Source organism: Musca autumnalis, unplaced genomic scaffold (genome assembly GCF_047663935.1).
Source record: "Musca autumnalis isolate F117 unplaced genomic scaffold, ASM4766393v1 scaffold_4, whole genome shotgun sequence".
Classification (NCBI taxonomy): domain Eukaryota; kingdom Metazoa; phylum Arthropoda; class Insecta; order Diptera; family Muscidae; genus Musca; species Musca autumnalis.
In genome coordinates, this window is record NW_027411977.1 from 23,612,251 (window position 1) to 23,625,360 (window position 13,110).

Consider the following 13,110-nt stretch of genomic DNA (forward strand, 5'->3'; position numbering starts at 1 on the left):
TGACGTTTTAAGTCACATTTCTAGACCGAATTAGTTATAATATTACCGATTTTCGGTATTTTGAGGATTCTAGCTAAAATTTTTAACCGAATTAGAAGTTATTTGACATTAAAGGCTCAAAAACTATCAACATAGGTCCATGTTTTATTAAAACACCTCCCAATTTATATCCCACCAAAAATTGTCAACATACATACTTATATATAGGCACCATAAAAAAGGGCCTCCCGAATGAAGCATTGTATGTACATTATCTGACATTTTAACGTTCATGGTGGAGGGTATGAAATGCTTCTTTACTTGTTTTATTTTATTTTATTATTTATAATGTGATAAAAATTAAAGGACTAAACTTCCTCTTTTATTTGATAAGTATGTTGTTAGTTTTTTATTAAAAATTGAATTTTTGAATTGCTTGTGTTCCAAATATGTTTATAAAACATTAAAATGCGAATTGCAAAAAAAGAATTTTTTTAAAGTTTTTGCATCGAAATCATAACTTCACATATCCAACTTCGAAAATTTTATGCTGAGAATGTAACAAACGGCATTAAAGCAAATTTAACGAACACATTGGTTTTGTGTTAAATTTTAAGCGTAATAAAAGTTACTAATATCTACCACTTTCATATTGAACGAAATTCAATTCGGTGCATTTTTCTTGACATATAAATTGAAATTTTTCCCTTATCATAGTTGAATAATTTAGATTTAAATTATTGTTTGTTAACAATGGGTTAACACATTTGAGTCCTTAAAGGGTTAACCTCGTTTAGATCTGTCAACGTCACTGTCAACAGATTTCAACGACTGGCGAATGGCGCCAAAGCCGCCACCTTCCTTCATGTTATGATCGTTGACATTTACTTATTCTCGTCTCTTCTATCTCACGATACGAAGTCCACGCCAGTATTGGTAAAAGGCCGATTAAGAGTTGTTCTCTCTGGGGGAAGGGCAGCCATAAATTGATTACAAGCCCGTTTCTTCAACAAAAGGCACACTTTGCAACGCCGAACAACCAACCGAACCAAATTTTTCATACGAGGAATCCAATATTCCAATCTCAAAGTTCGCATCATTAACTGAATATCACCATGAACACATTTTTGGTGAATATATTCTACCAACCGTAGAGCAAAGACACTCCTATAGGGGACAATAATAGGATTACGTTCCGAAGGTGCAAGTGTAGGCGAATATACCAGTCTACCATTCATTCGCATGACGCCATTGTCATCTACGAAAGGATTTAAAGGAGCCAACAAACTCTTACTATCTAACGGCTTCTTGTCTAACAAATTCTTATAATCGTTGGCGAAATATATTTTTTGAGCCGTAATTGCACAATAATTACGTGCGTCAATAATATCTGCCGAAGAAATGCGTGTAGAAGGATAGTAGTAATGGTTTCTATACCGGGGATGCGTTTGACGAATGAATCTAAACGCGTATACAATGAAGTGAAGAGCTCTACGCAAACAAGAAAAATCTTCCAAAATCTCTTTAAATGTCGACGGAAAAAAAGAGAAGTGACATTTAACCGGGCGCATTTCCATTTCAGTACTAATCGGAGCCAGATCACGAATAGACCATTCCGATTTAGTTTTACCTAGCCAACTAGGGCCGTTCCACCATAGGGGGGAGGCAGACAATTCTACCGGAGACAAACCACGACTTCCTAAATCCGCGGGGTTCTCTTCTGATTTGACATGGTACCAATTGTAATTGCCAACATTTTCTTGGATTCGACACACCCTATTGGCTACAAAAGTCGTCCAAGTAGAGGGGGTTCTTTTCAACCAAGCAAGAACTATCGTCGAATCTGTCCAACAATAAATTTGATTAAATTCCAGATCTATTTCCCGCACAATAGTTTTTAATAGATCTGATGCTAAGACTGCTCCACAAAGTTCCAAGCGAGGCAGCGAAATTGATTTTAACGGGGCGACTTTTGTTTTGCACGATAGCAAATTAACGAAAATGTTTCCATCTGGGGACTCAACACGTATATAGACTACCCCCGCGTATGCCTTTTCCGAGGCATCGGAAAAGGCATGAAGTTCAGCAGAAAATCCTGGAACATATTGAACCCATCTAGGTATCCTAATCGAGTTAACATGGGGATATGTTTCAACAAAACTTCTCCATTCAGCCTCAGTAGCTGCCAGAAGTGGATCATCCCAACCAATGTTGTCCAGCCAAATCTTCTGCATGATCATTTTCGCCCTAACAATCACAGGGGCCAACCATCCGACGGGGTCAAACAATTTTGCAATTGCCGAAAGAACTTCCCTTTTAGTGAAGTGTTTATTAACAATAGGACTCACTTCGAAGAAGAAACAATCTAAACGCGCATTCCACCTAATGCCCAAGGGTTTAGAACTACTAGCTTCTACAAACGATAAAAGTTGAGCATCTACCAAATGCTCAGGGGGGAAACGATTCAAAATAGCTCTACTATTCGCTGTCCATTTTCTCAGCTCGAACTTTGCCGACGATAGTGCCCTAATCAACTGGTCCCTAGCTGCCAATGCAGTCTCGATGTCGTGAGCTCCGGCTAAAACGTCATCAACGTACATACATTTTCGCAATATATGTGCCGCGAGGGGAAACTCTGACTCAGTATCATCTGCCAGTTGAAGAAGCGTCCTAATCGCTAAGTATGGTGCACAATTTACACCGAACGTCACTGTCTGTAGTTCATAGTCTTGGACTTGTTTTGTTGTTGAATCCCGATACAAGATTCTCTGAAGAGGCGAATACTTTGAGTCCACACGAACTTGCCTATACATTTGAGTAATGTCCGAGTTAAACACGAATTTGAAGATACGCCAACGGAGGATCAAAAGAACTAAATCTTGCTGTAACGTTGGACCTACGTGCAATATGTCGTTAAGACTCTGCCCATTCGAAGTTTTATTTGAGGCATTAAACACTACTCTAAGTTTCGTGGTCGGTTTTTCAAGGTTTATCACGGGGTGATGGGGTAGATAACAAGAAAGGACATCCATTGAAGTATTTGCGGATACCGGTCTCATGTGGTCAAGTTCCAAATATTCCGATAATACTTGGTCGTAAACTAGTTTTATTTCAGGCTTTTTCATTAGAGAATTCTCGTTCCGAAAATATTGTTTGAGGACGTTTGTGCGGGACTCTCCCAAGTACCCGATAGCGCTAATCTCAGATTTAATCGGCAGCGTAACAATATACCTACCCTCTGAGTCCCTACGAGTAGTTCGGACGTAATTCTCCTCACAAAAACGGTCCGATGGGGATAATATTTTGCGTTTGGGAGTCTCCTCGATTTCCCAGAATCTCAAAAGGGTCTGGTTGATTTTGTCTTCCTCTGCTACCTCAACAGTAGTGGCAAAAGTTCGAACTTGTGCTGCAGGGACAGGACCCGTAACAAGCCAGCCAAATACAGTATTTTGAGCCAGTAGTGCTCCAGACAAAATGGGACGTCAACCATCTAGCAATATTTTGGGATACAGATCAGCACCTAACAGCAAATCGACAGGACGAGATTCAAAAAGGTTAACATCTGCCAAGCGAAGATCGGGAATTTGCGACCTTAAGTCAGAATTAACCATAAAAGAGGGGAGATTTCCTGAAATGGTACGCAAAACTAAAACGTTGGTTTCTAATTCCAGAGAAGGGTCGAAGGGACTGCTAATTTGAATACGACAAGCTTTACTAGCAGTGGCCGAGAGTGAACAACTAACTCCTGAAATTACAGCATTCGCAGAACGAACAGGAAGCTTCAAACGAGTTTGGAGTCGCTCGGAAATAAAAGAGGACTCTGAAGCAGGATCTATCAACGCCCTAGCAGGGTACGAAACACCTAGATGAACAATATTCACCATTGCGGTACCCAAAAGTACAGCTTTGTTCTGCGCGGCGTGAAACACTTGTCGGGGCAAGCAACCAGCGGACGTGGATGGTGCGCAATTTTCCGAATTAGGGGGGACAGTCGAAGAAGTAGTACTAGAATTTTGGGGGACATGGCTAGTCACGGTGGAACTTCGAGTTGAATTATTCGATGTAATATCCTCCCGATGCAACAAAGTATGGTGGGTCTTATTACACTTCGAACACCGACGTTTGCTATCACAATTCTTTACTTCATGATCGTTCCTAAGACAATTAATACAAAGATGATGACGTTTCATCACTTTGTACCGATCTGCGGGTTTAAGACTCTTAAAGCGGGGACAGTCATACAATTTATGACGCTGATTTTGACAAATTATACAATTTGAACCTTTCGAAGCGCGGGGAGAACGCGGCGGCTCTGAAACTCTGGTATTCGAATGATGCGCTTGAACTTTACTATTATTTGACCGCTTAGACTGATCTGTACCACGCATATCATGAAGGCACATGAGTGTACGAATTCGCTCAGTGAGAAAGGTATCCAAGTCTTTCCATGACGAAAGAGAGGATTTATCTTTAACACTCTGCTCCCAAAGAGTCTGAGTGATTTTTGGCAATCTCTGGAGACACAAAAATACTAATATCGGATCCCAATTTTCTGTGTTGACATCATACACGGACATCGACGATAGGCATCCGTTGATACCACGTTGGATCGACTTTAATCCCGAACTAGTCTCACTATAGAGGACCGGAATATCAAACAAAACTTTCAATTGGTTGTGAACCAGAAGCCGGGGATTATCATAAGTTTCGACTAGTGCCTTCCACGCGAGCTCGAAACTACGATTAATTAAGGGGAACCTCGATACAATCTCGCGAGCTTCACCAGAAGTCTTCCTAACGAGATGACAAAGTTTTTCTACGTCGGTAAGACGACCATTAACAATATATATAGCCGTAAACAAATCCCTAAAGGTTGGCCACGAATGGAAATCGCCTTCAAAAATGTCCGTATCGCATGGCGGTAGGGCAAGGTTGTGGACACAATCCAAATGAGAAACCTCATCCATAGTCCTAAAACTGGCACTATTATTTCTCGCCATAGAGGAAAGCGGAGTTTCTATCTGCGAATGATTTTCGCGAGAAGCATGAGTCGAAGAACTCAAATTGTTGTGCGTTGCTTGCGGGTTTTCTTTAGGCGACTTAGCTAAATTCTCTCCTGGCGTTTCTATCAACGAAGCAACCGAACCACAAATACTACCATTAATAGAGGAGGTACGATATTTCTTAAATTGCCCTAGTTTCCTATTAATTGCTGACTGGCAGTCGACATAAATTTGAAATGACGAATTGTACTTCTGATCGACCGCATCGATAACCTCTTTCGTCGTCTCTACTGACGACATCATAAAATCACAGCACCTTTCAAATTTTTCCTGTGCTTGTGTCCAAAGTTTTTCTAATGCACTAAGATGAGACTGTAGCGCATGAATATAAAGCTGCTCATCACGCATCGTATTGAAACGAGCATTAAACTGGATGACCGCATCCGAAGTTCTAGTGAACATATCTATTGGGGTGAATGGCATTTTGAACAAGTTTCCCGAAATCTGTACTACAACAAGCAAGAAGGGAAGGACTAAAACACGATTTGCTCTTATAATGTATCCAAAAACCAAGAATTAAACTGATTCTACTTCGCACGATATACGAAGAAACCACAAAAGGATCAAAAAGTTATCCACAAACTCCAAAAGTTTCAAAAAATTGACCGAATTTTTCAAAGGTCCAAGAAAAACACCAAAAGCTTCCGAAAATCTAACGAAACCGCACTATAGGGCCAAAGAAATCGAAAATGTTCGCGAAATAAATGCCTTGAACCTCTCACACAATAGTGAAATATCAAAAAATTGGTCTATAATCACCAAAATTATAATCTGCGATGAGATATTTAGCAACCAAATGCAAAGATAAGACGCAAAATATGTGAAAATTTTCGAATAAATAATAAAGATTTCAAATATATTCCAACAAAATATCAAAAAATATATAAAAATGGTTAGTTTTTATTAAATTGTATATTTTTCCCGGTAATTTTCCAAAAACCGTATTTTCGCGCACAAAAAATTCAAAATATTTTAATTTTTATATTTTCTACCGAAAATATTGAGATTTTATAACTTTTATTTCCACAGTATACCTACTATTTAGGCAATCGAACTACCGAATGTAGCGTATTTTCCAAAAATAAATATTAAAAAATAAAAATTTTAATCAAAAATCTACAAGAGTAATTAAAAGTTTCAAATTCCGCACGAAGAATATCAAGTTTAACACTTTTTTATTTTAAAAAAGTCGTATTGACCGATCGTAGGGTGTACGCGTTATTAATTTTTTCAAAAACGTCGTTTTCTAACACCCAATTATCACTCAATAATCGAAAATAAAATTCAAAAAATTTTAATATTTTATGTTGGTTCCGTTTATCGAGGGTCACCTGTATAATATGTTACGTTGCGTATATCGAGGGTCACCTGTAACACAACAGACAATACCAAACTTATGTATGTATATGCGTATCAAGTGGCAGACCGACTAGGCAACGATATTAGCCGTATGATTTCTATGGCGTTTGTGTGTAGGTACACCTATTACTGATCACTAGTGGACGAACGAACAAACAAACCAATGCAATTGAAGTGCGTGTATTTTTTGGGGGTGATTTATGAATAATATTTTAATTATTAAAAATGCGATTGTTGTTGTTTTCACACAATTTTTACTTCGATATTTCTTTTTAAGAATATTATTTATTTAATTTCACCGGCACTTTTTTCACTGTACGTACCTGTTTGCTTTAAATGTAAACAAGATGATGGTGATAATGAGATGATGTGGGGTGGACTGTATTGATGGTGATGATGTTGATGCTTTGCAAAAAAAAAAGAAGAAAACAATTACTTCTTTGACAACAGCTCGTTCGTAATCCGGCTCGAAGGACCAATGTTTGCGCCAATGCGGGGAAATATGCAAAGCCCAAATCGATAAATAAATAAAAACACAATAGTGGGGTTTTAGTTTTAAATAATAATGGCAAAGGCCGAGTTTATTAATAATAATAATAAATAAGGGTTGGTAAGACAGATTACCTGGTTTGCACAATAGCGGGGGAGCGCGACTTCGTATCGTGAGATAGAAGAGACGAGAATAAGTAAATGTCAACGATCATAACATGAAGGAAGGTGGCGGCTTTGGCGCCAGTCGTTGAAATCTGTTGACAGTGACGTTGACAGATCTAAACGAGGTTAACCCTTTAAGGACTCAAATGTGTTAACCCATTGTTAACAAACAATAATTTAAATCTAAATTATTCACATTAATCATGTCATCACTTGTTTTTTTTTATGAATGTAAACAGACAGCCTACAACGACAAAAACCCATGCAACTTTGTATTGACAAACGTATCTTAATTGTAATTGTTAAGTAATTAATAAAATTAAATAAAACTATTATTAGAAATGGCGCTGCAATTAATCGGTTAATAATTTTAAGAAATACGTTTATTTGTAGTTATAGTGGAAAAGCGAATTATTACTTTTGTTCCAATATAAAACATACATACATATGTACAAATCGTCGCATTGTTTCTCTTGGCGGATGTTGTTTTGTTTGTAACGTATTTTTTCTTCATTAACAAACTATAATGTCAACTATTCACCGACAGATGTCGCTGACAGAGAAAAGAATTAAACATGGGAAAATGAGACTACTACTATGTTTACATTTACGAAATCCACTCGATTTCAACTGTCAATTCCATTGCTCAAACGTCCAATGAAATCCAATCGATTCCAGATGAGTTTTCATTTGACGTATACGTAAAGGAATTGACAGTTGAAATCGAGTGGATTTCGTAAATGTAAACATATGCTACGTTTATCTTGACTCACATTTATGCTAGGTTTACATTTACGAAATCCACTCGATTTCAACAGTCAATTCCATTGTTAAAACGTCAAATGAAATCCAATGGATTTAATTTCAGTTTTTATTTGACGTATACGCAAAGGAATTGACAGCTGAAATCGAGTGGATTTCGTAAATGTAAACGCAGTATTACTCTTTAAATGATTATATGGTTAACCTTCATTATGAGGATATATTTGACGTATAAGCAATGGAATTTAAAGTTGATAGTCAACGAAATCAATCTTAGTGTAAAATGATTGCTTCACAAACATCCCAGAAGGGACAGAGGAGACTTCTCTCATATCAATGAGTGCACCCCGATTCATATAACTCTAAAGCTACACGCTGAAATTTTCATACGAAACTTTCAAATTATTTTGGCGTTTATAGATCGACCTAAGAACGCCAAAATAATGAAAGAGTTTCGCATGAAAGTTTCAGCGTGTGGCTTTAGTGTTATGCTAAGTTTACATTTACGAAATCCACTCGATTTCAACTGTCAATTCCATAGCTATTATATAATAGATTTCTTAGAAATTTATACACTCTTTTTTGTTTTTGGAAAAAATGATTTCGCCAGCGACAGGTAGGGATTAACAAACTGGCTTGTTTTGTAGGGATCATTAAGCAAGTACATATAAAATGTATCCAACGGAGTGCATTTTCATAACTCGGTGTGGATTGAATCTAAGGAAGTAGTGAAATCATAACTCCACAAGCCCACCATTCCAATTTTTTTACTGCGATTAGCCTGTGTTGAAACTAAGACTTGCCGCAAAAAAAAAATCCGTTGGAGGCAATTAAAAAAGGGAACAAACAAATTGTCGAAAGGAAAATCGCCTAATATAAATTGGGACTCACTTTTTTGATAGATTTATACCCTAGACAGACGGCAGCGTTAATTTGCATTAACTGCCTTAATTCAAATTAATTCGTGCATTATCCACATTCTTAATGCACAAAATCAAACTGAATTAAAAAAGCATTTAGGTATTTCAATATGGCAATGCTGTTGAAAATAAATTGTCTTTTGTCAAATTTCCATGTTTAGTCCCGGGCCACACTACAGTAATTTCACTGAAATTTTGATATGAAATTATGCGTCTCTAGATCGACGTCCATAGTAGAGTAAAATCATAAAATCATTCGATTTAAGAACACCTAATTTCATGCATTTTTTTAATGAAATTCACGCTAGTGTGGACCGGGACTTATGAAAATAAAAAAGGAAAACAAATCAGCAATTTTGGCGTTTCTTTCAAATAAGTAAGCTAATCGTTTTTCGCGCCTTCCATCAAATCTATTTTTAAAATTGTTATTTTCATAAACATTTCATTACCCACCATAACAATTCCAACGAAATTAATATCTTCTTCAAACGTTTCTTTACAGTGTTACGACATTTTTGTGATATTAAAAAGGTTCAAAAATATCGCAAATAAATTAAATATATTTTTGCTTTATCGTGGTAAAAAGGTCAATGACAGAAAGTATATTTGTTTCGCATATTTTGGCGAACTTTTGTAAAACTTTATGAAATGGTCTTCTGGGTACAAACAAATAACACAAACAACTGTTTCATAACTAGGCGTTTACACCAGACAGTTTGTCTTCAAATACAACTCTGATATAATAACACATACATACACTTGTCGGCTGTCTTCCAGCTGTCCAGTTGTTAACAGTCGGGTTAACAAATTTTTGACATTTTTGTGGAAAAGAAGAGAGATGATAATTCACATGTGCTGAAAACAAAAGAATATGTACAAAAAGAAAATATGTGAATGGAAAACGAAAAGAAATCGATGATTTTCATTAATAATTTTACAACTGTTTTTGCAGTTGTATGGACGCCTACGTCACACAGGCAAGTTTTGGATTTTTGACAATCAATACATGAACTCAACTGTCCTGCCATGTGTAAACGCAAGGTAAACGCAGAAACTATCGTCTGTCAGGGTGAAAATTTAATTCAAATTAAGGAATGCCAATTAACTCTGCCGTCTGGCTAGGGTATTACATATTTTCCTTTATAAATTTAAATTCTTTACTTGTTGCTTACGTCCATGTAAAGTGAGTACCCCTATTGTGTGCCGTTAGAAATACAACTCTGCATTTGTTTTGATTTTCAAAATCAAACAGAGTTACCGTTGCTTTAGTATTTGTAATTGGCGATTTTTACTCTCCCATTGCCAATCGTTGGCAACTCTCTCTCAAAACATGTGCGTTATTATTTGGAAATTGGCGATTTGTTGACTGTTTCGTTTATAGAGGACGTAAAAATGGAACTATTTGCTGTAAATCGGTAAATTTTAACAAATTCTGAGTGAAATATTGTAAATTAACTCACCTCCTTCTAGATATGATGTGGAACTGGACAAGAAGCAGAGCAACGAAGATGAAATTCTACAAAAACTTCTGAAAAAGGTGGAGAAACGAAAACGTAAACATTCAGAGACAGAGAAAAAGAAACCAAAACATGAGGTAACTAAAACTAAAGAGGCGGAGGAGGAGGAAGTCACCCCAAGAGAAGATGGAGCCGATATAATTAGTAGCCCACCGCCTGTGGAAGAGGATCTAATCAATGCTGGTAGTCATGATAGGGAGGAATTGGATGAAACACCTGCCTCGGCCTTTGAGGTTTTGGGTGAGGATGTCAATGCTAGAAAGCGTATAGAAGTCCAAGCTGTTTTGCCTGCATGGTTGGCCCATCCCAATATCATATCAACAAGTGTGGCCGCCACTAGCGAAAGTGAAGATAGCCTTGCAGAATGTTCATTTTTATCACCTCAAATACGTGGAGCCCTTAAAGAAATGAAAATATCACGCCTGTTTCCTGTACAATCTGCTGTAGTGCCATGGATTTTGGATGCCCACACTAAACCTGCACCGTTTAGACCTCGCGATGTGTGTGTTTCAGCTCCCACCGGTAGTGGTAAAACATTGGCATTTGCCATACCAGTTGTGCAAATATTGGCACAACGGACCGAACGTAAAATTAGAGCTTTGGTCATACTACCCGTAGCAGAGTTGGCCCTACAGGTTTATAGAGTCTTCAAGAAATTGTGTGAAAAGACCGATCTTAGTGTTTGTTTACTCTCCAATCACACACCCCTGCCATTGGAAAAGGAAAAACTTGTGGAATTGTACAAAGGCCAGTGGTATTCCAAAGTGGATATTGTGGTAACAACGCCTGGTCGTTTGGTGGAACATTTACACGGCACCGAAGGTTTTTGTCTGAAAAATCTTAAATTCCTAATCATTGATGAAGCCGATCGTATCATGGATGCTGTTTTTCAAAATTGGCTGTACCATTTGGATGCCCATGTGCGAGCTACATCGGATCAGTTGCTCTCGGGACAAGCGGCACCTTTGTGTTACAATGAATTGGAATTAGCCTATGATAGGCAACCACACAAATTGTTGTTCTCTGCAACATTGTCACAGGATCCAGAAAAGTTGCAAAACCTAAGACTCTTCCAGCCAATATTGTTTACCTCAGTATTGGATAATCTTAAAGAGCTGCAAGATAAATATGCTGAACAGGCATTGAGCAAACCCAAGTCTGGGGAATTTATTGGTAAATATACTACCCCCGCAGAATTGACCGAGAAATTCTGTTTGACGCAAACCAATTTGAAACCTTTGACTTTGTATGCCTTGATTAAGGAGCACAAGTGGCAAAAGTTTTTATGCTTCACCAATAGTGTGGAGGCATGTGAGAGGTATGTCCCCATAAGAGTATGAATCTTGATGATGAATCTAAAGTATAATCTAAATTCTCGTTACAGATTGACGTTTGTCTTGAAAGAACTATTTGCTGGGGATGAGGAAAATATACAAATTGATGAGCTAAGCGGCAGTCGTACCAAAAATAATCGTTCCGTGGTATTATCCAGATTTAGCAGAGGTCAAGTTAATGGGTAGGTTTTGTAATTTTTGGCCAAATTTTAGGTATCTTTTTAAATGAACTTCTTTACTTATGGGGAAAATAGTTTGGTCTGCTCAGATGCCTTGGCCAGAGGTATTGACGTACCTGGTGTAGACATAGTTATATCCTATGATCCACCCAGACACATTAAAACTTACATACATCGTATTGGTCGTACGGCCCGTGCCGGTAGGCCTGGTACAGCCATAACCTTGGTATCCCCACAGGAACAAGATAAATTCAATGTAGGTCGCATAACTTATTTTTTAAATAATTTTTTTATTAAAAATTGTTTTACTTTATTCCGCAGAAACTTCTCAGTGAAGTTGGCAAAGTTGTCACTGACGAACAAGTCACCTCCCAAGCAATTGAAGAAGCCAATGCCAGGCAATATCAAACCATATTAGGAGAATTACGTGAAAAACTGATCCGTGACAAACGTAAGAAGATCCTGGAAATGAATCGTGCACGTGAAATGAATGAATTGAAATCACAAGATTTGTCCAAGTTGACACCCATGGAAAAATTACAAATGGAAGCTACTCTTAAGATCCACAATACTGCAAAACCCGAAGACCAAAATGAAATTTCTAAAAAGAAAATAAAAGAATTGAATAGAAAATTCAAGAAAAAGGCCAAGGCAAACGAGAAAAAGGCACAAGCGAAAATAAAACTTGGACCTAAGAATAAAAGAGCAAAGTCTCGCAAAACCAAGGCGAAAATGGCGCATAATACAGCTTCGAATGTGAACACGACGAATAAGTTCAAACAAAAGAAAACAGAGAAGTGAACTAAGATTGGCTGACAGAATAAATAGGGCAAATTATTTCTTTGTAAAAAGAAGAGTTTCTTTATAAAAACTTTAGTTTTATAATTACTACTACTTTGTGTTAAAAGTAGGGGTATATACCACAATACACTATGCTTTAATGTTGAATAAAAATAAATTTTTATGTAACATATTATACAAGTTTTATTAATTTAAACGGAAGTTGCAATCACATGCATTTTAGTATCGACAATCGGGTTGTCAAGGAGTCCATATATTGTGTCTTTGGATACTGCTTTAACAAATTCAGGCTTATTGTGGTATTTGGTTGCTCCTAAATATTCTTTAAAAAATCCACGTTAAAATCTTTTAAAATCCACGTTTATTGTGGTCTTTGATGGTTCCTAAAATTCTTTAAAAAATCCACGTTAAAATCTTTTAAAATCCACGTTTATTGTGGTCTTTGATGGTTCCTAAAATTCTTTAAAAAATCCACGTTAAAATCTTTCAAAATCCATGTTTATTGTGGTCTTTGATGGCTCCTAAAATTCTTTAAAAAATCC

General features: G+C 37.1%; 2 protein-coding genes across 2 annotated transcripts in view; one reads left to right on the forward strand and one right to left on the reverse strand.

Annotated features, from left to right (window-relative positions):
• The window catches only part of LOC141403572 (myrosinase 1), a 94,893-nt gene extending 87,783 nt beyond the window's left edge, over positions 1-7,110 (reverse strand). Inside the window, exon 1 of the mRNA XM_073986176.1 lies at positions 6,838-7,110. The gene's annotated coding sequence lies outside the window, so the exon portion shown is untranslated. The remainder of the gene's footprint in view (positions 1-6,837) is intronic.
• Positions 7,111-10,025: 2,915 nt separating this feature from the next.
• Positions 10,026-12,740, forward strand: Dbp73D (putative ATP-dependent RNA helicase Dbp73D). Its single transcript, XM_073981865.1, has 5 exons — positions 10,026-10,152; positions 10,208-11,572; positions 11,639-11,770; positions 11,843-12,023; positions 12,089-12,740. Exons 1-5 carry the CDS (start codon positions 10,130-10,132, stop codon positions 12,566-12,568), a joined length of 2,181 nt encoding a protein of 726 aa, XP_073837966.1. The 5' UTR covers positions 10,026-10,129; the 3' UTR covers positions 12,569-12,740.
• Positions 12,741-13,110: the final 370 nt, after the last annotated feature.